This window comes from Ostrea edulis, chromosome 3 (genome assembly GCF_947568905.1).
Source record: "Ostrea edulis chromosome 3, xbOstEdul1.1, whole genome shotgun sequence".
NCBI classification, from domain to species: domain Eukaryota; kingdom Metazoa; phylum Mollusca; class Bivalvia; order Ostreida; family Ostreidae; genus Ostrea; species Ostrea edulis.
In genome coordinates, this window is record NC_079166.1 from 40077939 (window position 1) to 40090438 (window position 12500).

Here is a 12500-nt window from a genome sequence, read left to right on the forward strand (position 1 = left end):
GTATTATGTTATGGCCTTCATGTCCGTCCGTCCGTCCGTCTGTTAGCTTTTTCGTGTCCGGCTCATAACTTAAATACTATAAGGCCTAGAATAATCAAACTTTGTCAGTTGATACATCTTGGGTAGAAGGTGTGTCGCACATTAAAACCAGGTCGCTGTGACTTTTAATTAAGAAGATATGGCCAAATATGGTAAAACCCTGTCCGGCTCATAACTTGAAAACTATTTGATCTAGAATCATGAAACTTGGTCAACTTATGCATCTTAGGTAGAAGGTGTGTCGCACTGTACTTTAAGGTCACTGTGACATTTAGTTGAAGTGATTTTTTGAAAAAAGTATGTTATAATTGGTACAATCCCTACTCATATAAGAGTTTTGTAGAAAACCTCATTCAAAAATGTTACATCAAGAAAACACATATTTTTTTAATGATATACTGTACAGCTTTTTTTAGCCTATGTAATGTTTCCTTTGTTTCTAACAATAACATGAGAAATTCCACTTGTCCCATGGGAGTAGCATGCAAAGGGCATTTTGACAAGACTAATTAATGAGTTTTGTGTAGAGCATCTTTGATCAACATGATCAAGCAGGTGTTATCTTTATATATCTCTAGGGAATTGGGCAGAGAGATCTTAGCCTCTTAATTGCAGATATACCAGAAATTATTTGTGAAAGTGAATTTGTTTGTTGTGGTTAGTCTTTATTTTCAAAATTAATTTGACATTGTACTATATAATTTTTAATTTTTTTTCTCAGCAACCTATATGCAGAGTATCATTTCTCACTAAGACAACAAATGGTTGTAATATGTATAAAGGCCTATTTTAATGATTAGTATTTTGATGTTTTGTTATGGCTGTGGCATTGTTCAGAAAAAAGATATACAATGAACAAAGCTGCAGATTGGGCATTTGTGTAAATCTGAACAGATGAAATAGTATTGCAATAACCATATTAAAAAATGTTAATTCAAGAAACTACACATTCTTCATTTTATACACTGTACTATACAGCAGTATATAACAAACAAATTATTTCTTTTGTGTCAGTAACAAGAGAAATTTCCCTTGTCCCATGGGTGTAATTATCAAGCAATTCAGGAGGCATTTTGCTAACAGAAAAATTGCATTCTGTCAAATTACAGATTAATTAATGAGTTTAGAAGATTTCTGTTACAGCAATCTGATCAAGGAGGTGCTATCTATATCTCTTGCAATCAGGAATTGGGCAGAGGAATCTGGCCTAATTGATCTGTCAAATTTTAGAACAGTTCTAATTGGTAGCCATTACTTTGAAAGTTAATTTGGTATAAAGTTTAAGAATTAATATGATATTGTAAAATATATTTTTATTTTATATCTCAACAACAAGGTGCAGATTGTCATGTCTCACTAAGATGACAGTTTTACAGTCTAAGAATAAACATAATGACTAATGTTTGATGTTTTATTACGCTGTGCATTGTTCTTCATTCCTTAAAATACAATGAGCAAAGCTGCAGATGTGCATTTCTCAAGTCTAACACAACCAGTTGAGAAATATATGATGTATTATTTTTTTCTAATTAATAACTACACCATAGGAGATGCACCAGTGTTTGAAATAACCGTTGACAGGCGCGGATCACCAGATCAAACTCAACGCTTCGCGTCTCATGTGATCTGATGATCCGCGCCTGTCAACTCGACGTGATCCGACTCTTCGGATCAAGTTACTGTAGTAATAATATATATGTATTCACTTTCATTCAGATGCATTCGATACATCTCAGTGAACATGAAATAAAACACTTCACCATTTAACTTTGTATCATAAAATTGTAGCCCAGCCCACCGTGACTATCTCAGCCAATCCATCCAGCACAATACAATTCGGCACCACTCTGAACATCACAGCCACGGTGACAGCAAATCCCCCGGCCAACACCACAAGATGGCAGAGAAAACCTCAGAATGGTGCATGGTCTGATATCAATATCAGTGATCCTATGTATAATGGCAGCTCTGACACACCTGGTGCACCTTTACTGGTCATTTCCTCTATTACGTATAGTGTAGACAATACAATGTTCCAATGTGTTGTTGGAAATGTGGAGGGGGAGACAACTAGTAATGAGATAACCATAGATGTGACAGGAAGTATGTATTACTTAATGAGTTTGAATTCAAACAAGTAAAATCTATCAAATGTTTCAACACTCATATTGATTGGTTGATTACATGTATTGGTAAATATTAGATATTGCATAGAATAATAAGTTTGCGGCTGCCATTACTATGCCTCACAGCTTATAGAGTGCAAACTGCCTCAATAACTCATTATGAATTGTTCAAAACTGTCTTTCAGTCTTTAAATGTATCAATGACTATCTACTACATGTATGAAATAAAAGCTCATCTTACAGTACTGTCCAAGGGTAGATCACTATAAGCTCAAAAATACATGAACATTCCATTTTTTTTAAAAGAATAATTTCATTTGTAATTGAATTTGATGTTCCCTATATTTATGCCCCTGAGATAGAAGATCAGGGGGCATATTGTTTTTGTCCTGTCTGTCATGCTGTCTGAAACTTTAACCTTGCTAATAACTTTTGAACAGTAAGTACTAGAGCTTTGATATTTCACATGAGTATTCCTTGTGACAGGACCTTTCCGTTGGTACTAAACCTTTTAACCTTGACATTTGCCCTACTTTTTAAAAAATTGACATTGGTCATGACTTCCAAATGGTAAATATTAGAGCTTCGATATTTCACATGAGCATTTCTTGTGACAAGATCATTCTATTGGTACCAAGATATTTGTCCTTGTGACCTTGGCCATCTTCAGAATTGGCCATTATTGGGGGCATTTGTGTTTCACAAACACATCTTGTTTCAAATTAGGCAGGAATTTATGTCCTCATTTTAACATATGCACGCAGTACTTTTTTGTAAACATGTATTAACCTGTAAGGCAAAAACACATTCTTCAATGTGCAATGTGTAAATGTTGCATAAAATAAGTTCATCAGATAAACAACATTTTGTAAATAGAATATATGTGCTCATTTAGATCTTCTCAGTGTGTCTATAACACCCAGTGGACCTGCCCTGCTTCCTCATGGTACTACATTGATGCCAGCATTGGTGGCAACAGTCACTGCTGGATCAAACACAGAACCAGCACAAGAAGTCAGATGGAGAAAGATAACCAGTGGGAATATAGAAACTATCAACATAAGCAGCTCTAAATATTCTGGAAGTACTGATGTTTTATCGAATCCTCAACTGGTGATCAACAATGCCATATTTGGAGATGAGGCAGAATATCAGTGTCAGGCCAGAAATACTGAGGGATGGGGACCAAGTAATAAAGTGTCCATAGATGTCACTGGAGGTTTGTATCTTATGCATGATATACATGTGCAACATTCTTAAGAAGTAACTAGTTATTCTTAAAGGGGCAAGGACACGATTTGAGCTGAAAATTTTCAAATTTTATTGTTCCATTTTTAATGTTTAGAATGCTTAACTAAGGTATTTATAATGGTCAGGAAAATTTGAATGTCAGTTGTCGAGGTAAATTCGATATACAGAACTCACAATTCTTTGTTATTTAAACAAGCCTCGTGCCACATGTTTGTTTACATACATGTAGGTTAAATATACTAGTAAAAGTTCATTTAAAGCAGATTTTTCAATTTACAAGTTAATTATGAACACAATTAAATAGTTTCTAGTGTTTAGCACAAATCATTTTGATTTAAACATGCTATTTTCTATTATTAGCAATTTATATGTAATCAAAAACATGGCATGAGCCTTGTTTACATAACTGTTTTTACAAAGAATTGTGAGTGCTGTATCTCACTTGTAACTCAAAAACTTGTATTCAAATTTTGGGTGACCATTAGAAATACTTTAGTTAAGCATTGTAAACAATAAAAATGTAAAAATACAATTTTCAGCTCAGTCGTGTCCATGCCCCTTTAATATAGATATTTGTTTTCATTTAAGAAATGTGAAAGTGTTTTTATGTGTGAATTTAAGTCCTTCGGAGAATAGAACTTGTAATTTTACATTTCTGTGTTAAATGATGATTTTTGCCCATGATGTACATATACTTTGCATAAGATAAGGTACATGTATCTACAAAATATGAAGTGCGAGTAAATCCTACAAACATGATATTTCAGGGGAGCTTACTGTATTGATGTTGAATGATGATTTATCTACATCAACTATATGCACGCACACAATATACAGAATTTATATTATGTAAAGTAATCTTAATGTTTCAGGCGTGCTTACTGTTACAATTGGTTCAGATGTTGAGGGAAAGATCGGGGAGAGTGCCACCATATCCTGTACAGTTAGAGGTCCTGAGATTAACAAAATCACGTGGAGGAAGGCAGGTGCTGATATAACAATTGATGGTGCCAAATACACAGGATCTACACCTAACTCGCATTCTCTGACCATAAATGACCTGGTAACACAGGACGCTGACCAGTATCAGTGTACGGCGACTAACCCCGGAGGGACTTACGCAAGTCCTGGCAGTGCAACACTCACTGTCATAAGTAAGACTAATTTACCTCTCATTGATAGTATTTATCTAAGCTATTTAAATTATGACTGAATGCATTATCTAGTTATTGTAGACACCATTGAAGGGCATATATACATAATTATGAATAATTTGACCAAATCATGAATACCTCCGTCAGTGTTGTGTTAATGCTTTATTATACAGAGTGGCCAACTTATGAATTCCTCTAATGTGTTATTAACTGAAAGTAGACAAATATGGTCAATAATTAGCAATTGGCAATTTTTCTCATCATGGATAGATATTGCACTTGCATTTTGTCACAACCTTCCTCTCAGAGAAATAAATAATCAGTTCACATGTCAGATAGATTGGTGCACCTTGACCTACTTTCAGGCTTTTATATTCAGAATATGTATGATATCAGTTCAGAATGCATAATGTGCTTACTGGTATGTGCATATGTTGTACCGTTTGTGGTGCTCTTGTTTTTACTTCAAATCTTATAATTGCAGATCGACAGTTTCAAGATGTCTGCAATGCGAGTCTCCCTTGTGATGACAGTAAGGAATTAGAGTGTTCCCAGTCTACTGGGCGGTGTGTCTGTAAAGGGACGTTTTATCATAACAACAACCTATGCCATTCAAGTAAGTCAATTTAAATAATTCCAGAAAAATATTCCTCCTTTGGCTTACAATATCTGCAGGTTTAGTCTATTGGTAATCTGAGCTGCTTTACCGCTATGTTTGATTATTTACTTGTATACATGTATGTAATCACTGTCATTGTTGTTCATCACCCATGATACATGTATATTTACATTTATCTATTTACAAATCTAATTTACAAATTTACAAATGTTTTGGGCCCTTAGTCCAGTCATTCTAGCCAAAAATATAGCGTAACCTCAAACTAATTGCAACAGAAATGGGTTTTTTTGTTGTTTTTTTTTTGTTTTTGTTTTTTCATGCTTTATTTTTAGACATTTACAATTACATCTACATAGATGATCTCACACACAAAATCACACACGCATACAATATCTTCCATACAAAAACTTTCTACATGAACTAGTATTTGACAGCTAGGCATAATTTAAAGGACTGGTATTGAAAATATACATATCAACAAAATGATACTAAAAGTAATGATAACAAATATAACATATAAAGCTTTGGTTTTTCATCACTTGTAATAAACAATATCATATATTGACCATTTAGTAAATATTTTGGATTTGCATCCAAACACATTTTCACAGTATTTTTCCATTTTTCTGTAGTACTTAAATAAATTCACTGCCTCAGAAAATTTTGGCCTGATTCCTTGTGATCTGGAATAATATATGAACTTTTTTGATACTAATAAAAGAAAATTTTCTAAACAGCTTCCTTCTGTATTACCAAGTAAGACACAGAAATGTTTTTGTTTTCAAACGGTGAGTCAAGGTATGCTCTAGCGTATTTAAAAAATCGAGAGAACAAAACAAAGGGGAAACGTGTATTTTGGGGGCAAAATAGTACATTTTGATAAAAAAATCACCGAAAACCGGGAATTATCATTTATCTTCACATATGAAATAAATGAAAGAAACACAATTGCTATAATTAGCGGGAATGGTGTTAACATTCACAAACTACTTTATTCATACCAAACTTTCAAATGAATGCATTTTTTTATGAGGCGTAATGCCTTGTTTTGGACGAAAAATCGATGAAAATGAGAAGAGTTAAATAATATGAAACTCGGAAACATTGATTCTGGCACAAAATGAGATACTATTTATATGAGACAGTTAAAGAAGTGATAATTAATTGATAAAAATTATTCAACAGTTTGAAATTTTAAAATCATGAGTGTATCAGTGGCGGATTTAAGGGGGCGCATCCGGCCTCCCCTAAAATTTTCAAAATTAAGGTAAATCGTGGTCTTTTGTTTAGAAAAATGTAAACGATAAAAGAAGCGATAAATTCTTCCATTCTCAGAGAAATAAATGATAAAATGTTTTGATTTATTTAATTACTTTTATTGGGAGAACTTGCATCCCCCCGCAAAAAAAAAAACCCCTTAAAATTTGCGTCATTTTATTAATTTCACTTTATCATGAATGACAGAAAATAGTAAAAATAACTACTTAGGAGACATATTTCAAGCCCTATAAAATCTGTAAAATCCAGGAGCTCAAGGTGGCCCCTAGACCCCCTGCTTTATAAACTTGCGCCCCCCCCCCCCCAACCGCAATTCCTGGATCTGCCCCTGTGTATGATCCCGTAATCATGTTTGCTTTGTTCGATTGTTTGTCAGTCCGCAAAATGTTTAACTTTGGCCGTAACATTTGAATGGTAAATGACAGTATTTTCATATTTCATATGTGTATTCTTCGCGACAAAACCTTTATATGGTACCAAACATTTTGACATTGTGACCTTGATAATTGACCTACTTTTCGTGACCTTGGGGACAAAACTTGCTTAGGGTTTTGGGATTTGCTTACCATTCGAAAATTCATGCTACATGTTTAGCGATAAATTGAATCGGGTGCATGCAAATTAGCCGGGACGAGGGTATTGTTTTTGACCATTCCTCATTTCTTTCTCTACAAATATCTATAAGTTTCTTTGAGAAATCTACAGTTCGGATAGAAAAGCCATTAACACCACGTTTCCTATCAGAAAATTTGCACAAAATATACAGTTCTTGTCAAAGTAAAAAGTATGTGTTGTTGAGCGAAGATCGCGACTTGATTCATGATTAAGACTTGTAAATTTAGACACCAAATTTTCATTTAAAAAAAAAATTTATTGTATTGGGATTAGTGTAGTCAAAACGGCGACAATTTTGATGCACTCTTTTGCCACACATTGTTACAGTAAGTCAGTAATTATAGTGACATACATGTACATCATTTCGCATGATTAAAATGCGAATTCAAAACACCCGATCCATCGGACCTATATGTCACTGTGATAAAGAAATAATAGCAATACAAAGACAATAATTATGCATAGTGTTTTCTGTAAATCAAAGAATGCCTGTAAATATAAGCGGAATGTATAAACTGGGTGGTTTGCCGAGGGAAATTTGTTAATAAAAAGTAATACAATCTAAGGTGACATACACAATGTGGGGTACAACAAGTAGTAAAAAATCTGTTCTGATTAAGTATGCAGTACAAGATAGTAAAACGTGACTCTCACCTTCTGCACAATCTATTAAAAGTGATTGATTGTATGGTGTTTAACGCCCCTCTCGAGAATTTTTCACTCATATGGAGACGTCACCATTGCTGGTGAAGGGCTGCAAAATTTAAGTCTATATACTTGGCGTTTATGGCCTTTGAGCAGGGAGGGATCTTTATCATGCCACACCTACTGTAACACGGGGCCTCGATTTTTTAGGTCTCATCCGAAGGGCCCCCTATTTATTCCACATACCCCCCCCCCCCCCCCTCATATTCTGTCTTCTAATTCCTCTCCTTTGTATCGCCCCGTTTCTATTCTAATTGGAAGTATACCACATCTTCATAGTGCAAATAAAGATCTTGGATATTTTGGAATGCTCATGGAAAATTCATTTTCTGTTCTAAAATTTGTTTTAATATCTTTATATAAACATAAGTTAAGATTTGATTTACTTTTAAATGTACTAGCCACTACTTCTTATTATGAAGCAACTTGTTCTCAAATTACCAGTGTTACACAATAGTAACCTATTTTCTTCAGAATTTAAAGATTCAAATAATGACTTCATTTGTGATGTCCATTTTGACTTATTATATTGATTCGCATATGTTTAGTAATGTTGTCCATTGATAGATGATTCCAGCCACGTAGAGTTTACCACTGACACTGTGTCAGTGGTAAGAAATCTTCCATCCGAATTCTCCATGTAGTGCAGGTAAAAAAATGAATCTGTGATTATGACGAAGTGCTCGATTCTAAACCATCTCAATATTGTGATACTTTTGGAGACCCCATACTTCACTACAATAGTTTAAAATGAGCTACACAAATTAAGAAAATTTTTCGAAAGTTGAAATTCTTATGTCTTTTTAAAAACGAATTTTCGAGACCATCCTTCCCAATGCATGACCACCAGCTTTCGATGGAATATACAAGTTACAATGAAGTCATTTCTGTTCACTCTTATGCTCCCTTTTTTCTTAGTTGCACAAAATTTTGACTATCACCAAGAAATATATAGCAAAATCAAGTTTTCTATCACTACCTGAAAATTAAAAAGTCGATGCAATTCGCTTGTGAGGGACAAATGCCTAATGCTTGAAAAACATTTGATTTTACTAGATCAGCTGGAAATTATTCTCATGTACTGTATGTACAATTAGAAGCTAAGTTCTAGGTCGCTCGTGTCATGGCCACATCAAACCTAAGATGTGATTACTCTTTCACCAAACACACGACATTTCGAAGTGAAAATCACGGGTCTTTCGGATATGACCTTAAAAACGGAGATCCCGTGTCGCGACAGATGTTGGCACGTTAAAGAATCATTACACGTGGTATTTCACCTACATCTGCCTGGTGATGTCTCAATATAAGTTAAAGATTCTCGACGGAGCGCAAACAAACAACCAAACATTACATAAACATTTGAAGGAATATTAATTGATAAGAGATAAACAGGATATAGGGCTCACGGCGGGTGTGGCCGGTCGACAGGGGATGCTTACTCCTCCTAGGCACCTGATCCCACCTATGGTGTGTTCAGAGGTCCGTGTTTGCCCAACTATCTATTTTGTATTGCTTGTAGGAGTTATGAGATTGATCACTGTTCGTTATCTGCACCTTACGTTAATGTTGTTCTTATGTATTTGCGACATTTAGCGCTAAACATGAACTAATGGCAAAAACTGCTTTCCATACTTTTTAGCTCACCTGAACCGAAGGTTCAAGTGAGCTTTTCTGATCGCTTTTTGTCCGTCGTCTGTCCGTCCGTCTGTCTGTCCGTCTGTCTGTTAAACTTTTCACATTTTCGACTTCTTCTCCAGAACCACTGGGCCAATTTCAACCAAACATGGCCAAAAGCATCCTTGGGTGAAGGGCTTTCAAGTTTGTTCAAATGAAGGGCCATGTCCCTTTCAAAGGGGAGATAATCACAAAAATGCAAAAATAGGGTGGGGTCATTTAAAAATCTTCTTCTCAAGAACCACTGGGCCGGAAGAGCTGAAATTTACCTGAAAGCTTCCTGACATATTGCAGATTCAAGTTTGTTCAAATCATGGGCCCCGGTGGTAGGATGGGGCCCCAAGGGGGGATCAAAGTTTTACATACAAATATATAGGGGAAAACTTTAAATATCTTCTTCTCAAGAACCACTAAGCCAGAAAAGCTGAGATTTACATGAAAGCTTCCTGACATAATGCAGATTCAAGTTTGTTCAAATCATGGGCCCCTGGGGTTGAATGGGGCCACAATAGGGGATCAAAGTTTTACATACAAATATATAGGAAAAATCTTTAAAATTCTTCTTCTCAAGAACCACTGAGCCAGAAAAGCTGATTTTTACATGAAAACTTTCTGACATAATGCAGATTCAAGTTTGTTCAAATCATGGCCCCCGGGGATAAGATGGGGCCCCAAGGGGGGATCAAAGTTTTACACACAAATATATAGGGAAAAACTTTAAAAATCTTCTTCTCGAGAACCACTAAGCCAGAAAAGCTGAGATTTACATGAAAGCTTCCTGACATAATGCAGATTCAAGTTTGTTCAAATCATGGGCTCCGGGGGTTGGATGGGGCCACAAGGGGGATCAAAGTTTTACATACAAATATATAGGAAAAATCTTCTTCTCAAAAACCACTGAACCAGAAAAGCTGATTTTTACATGAAAACTTTCTGACATAATGCAGATTCAAGTTTGTTCAAATCATGGCCCCCAGGGGTAGGATGGGGCCACAAGGGGGATCAAAGTTTTACATACAAATATATAGTTAAAATTTTTTTCTCAATAACCACTGAGTCAGAAAAGCTGATATTTACAAGAAAACTTTCTGACATAGTGCAGATTCAAGTTTGTTCAAATCATGGCCCCCAGGGGTAGGATGGGGCCACAAGTGGGGGGGGGGGTCAAAGTTTTACATACAAATATAGGAAAAAGCTTTAAAAATCTTCTTCTCAAGAACCATTGGGCCAAAGAAGTTGACATTTACATGAAAGCTTTCTGACATAGTGTAGATTCAAGTTTGCAAAGGGTAGTTTGGGCCATAATAGGGACTAAGGTTTTACATGCAAATATATATGGAAAGTCTTCAGATCAGACATGGGGTCAATTACATTCAAAGTAATCGATTATAATTACAGATTACATTGAAATTTATGATTACAATTACAGTTACAATTACATCTATTTTGAAATGTAATTGATTATAATTACAATTACTTAGAAAAGTAATCAATTACAATTACAGATTACTTTTAGATACTTTTGCTGAGCAAAGCTTTATCTTTACTACCGCAAGGGTCCTACAATTGAAAACATAACAACTGTAAACATTTTTTATCATAACTTTATCTTAAAGTTATCTTATTTAGCTGTTATTTGTCTCATAATTAAAACCCACATATTATAAATATTCCAGGTGACATGTCACACTCTAGGGAACTTGGATAATAGCACCCAGTATTCAGTGCACAAGTCGTTTGTTTAGTATCTGTCAATTAGTAGAATTGCACTGTCTGAATTCCAAGAAAGACAACCATGAGGTTTCTGTTTCTTTTTCATTAATGTAAATAAAAGGTGTATAAAACCTTCATCTTCCGATAGCCATTTTTGTTGTTGTTTTTGTTTTGTGGTTATGAAGGTTGGATTACCCCATCAGGAAATTTAATCAAACATTAAAACTTGATAAAACAACGGTGAAATCTATAGGCTGTTCCAAAAACAAATATGGGGGAGGGGTACATGGCCTGTTTTTTTTCAACTGAAAGAAGAAAAATCTATTCTACAACAGTGAATCTGAAAATTGCATGAAAGCCTTTTAATATAAAATTCAGATAGCAGCCATTAACAGCCATCATGAGATCAAAGCATTCTCTGATGATCAATCTATTGAAGCCAATTTTTGTTTTGACTGTCCCTTCACTAGCATTTGTAATGTATATAATAAAAGGACATCTGTTAATATTTTGACTAAAACTAAAACAGGAAAACATTAATTTCAATAATTTTCCCTTTAGTTTCCATAATGATATGGTTTCATGCACCTTTAAATTAGGGAATTTTTTTGTAAAATAAAAATATAAAACATATAGAATGAAATAAATTAATAAATGCATCTGATTTAAATGAATAAGATATCAAGAAATAATATTTATAAAAAAATCTTTAGAAGAAAACTCGTTGATAATTAAAAAAAACAAAACATGAAAAATATACAAAATTAATGAAAGTAATCAAAAAAGTAATCTAAAAATAATCATGATTACAGAGTAAAATTAATGTAATCGATTACAATTACATGTAATTTAAAAAGTACACGATTACAGATTACATTCGATTACATGAAAAACTGTAATCGATTACAGCCGATTACAGATTACGATTACCCCATCTCTGCTTCAGATATGGGCCAAGGTGACTCAGGTGAGCGATGTGGCCCATGGGCCTCTTGTTTGTTGTTGTTAGTGACCTCGGGCTTACATATTGATATGATATTTTTGTTTTGGAGAGAAGCTAGAGTCTAATATTTTATATTTTTCAAATTGTAGTTCTTTGATTGTATGATCACATGGTTTTAAATGCTTTGGAACCGATGTCTGTAAGAATCAGACATAATATGGATAGTATAGATTGAATATAGTATAACATTGAACTTCATTAATTAGCTTTTAAACAAAGTTATTTTTTTCCGCATGAAAATGTAATTAGGGGTAAAAATTTAGCACATCGCTGAAACAAACTAGTATTTTAGAGGATAGAATTGACTTACCAGTATATAT

The 12500-nt window shown here is 34.4% G+C and overlaps 1 protein-coding gene across 5 annotated transcripts in view; it reads left to right on the forward strand.

Moving 5' to 3' along the window:
* The window catches only part of LOC125673155 (mucin-22-like), a 103948-nt gene that overhangs the window by 40967 nt on the left and 50481 nt on the right, over window positions 1–12500 (forward strand). For all 5 annotated transcript variants that reach the window (XM_056160687.1, XM_056160690.1, XM_056160689.1 and 2 more), the window contains 4 exons: window positions 1828–2142; window positions 3061–3384; window positions 4289–4570; window positions 5055–5186. In XM_056160687.1, coding sequence (XP_056016662.1) covers window positions 1828–2142; window positions 3061–3384; window positions 4289–4570; window positions 5055–5186 — 1053 coding nt within the window. The remainder of the gene's footprint in view (window positions 1–1827; window positions 2143–3060; window positions 3385–4288; window positions 4571–5054; window positions 5187–12500) is intronic.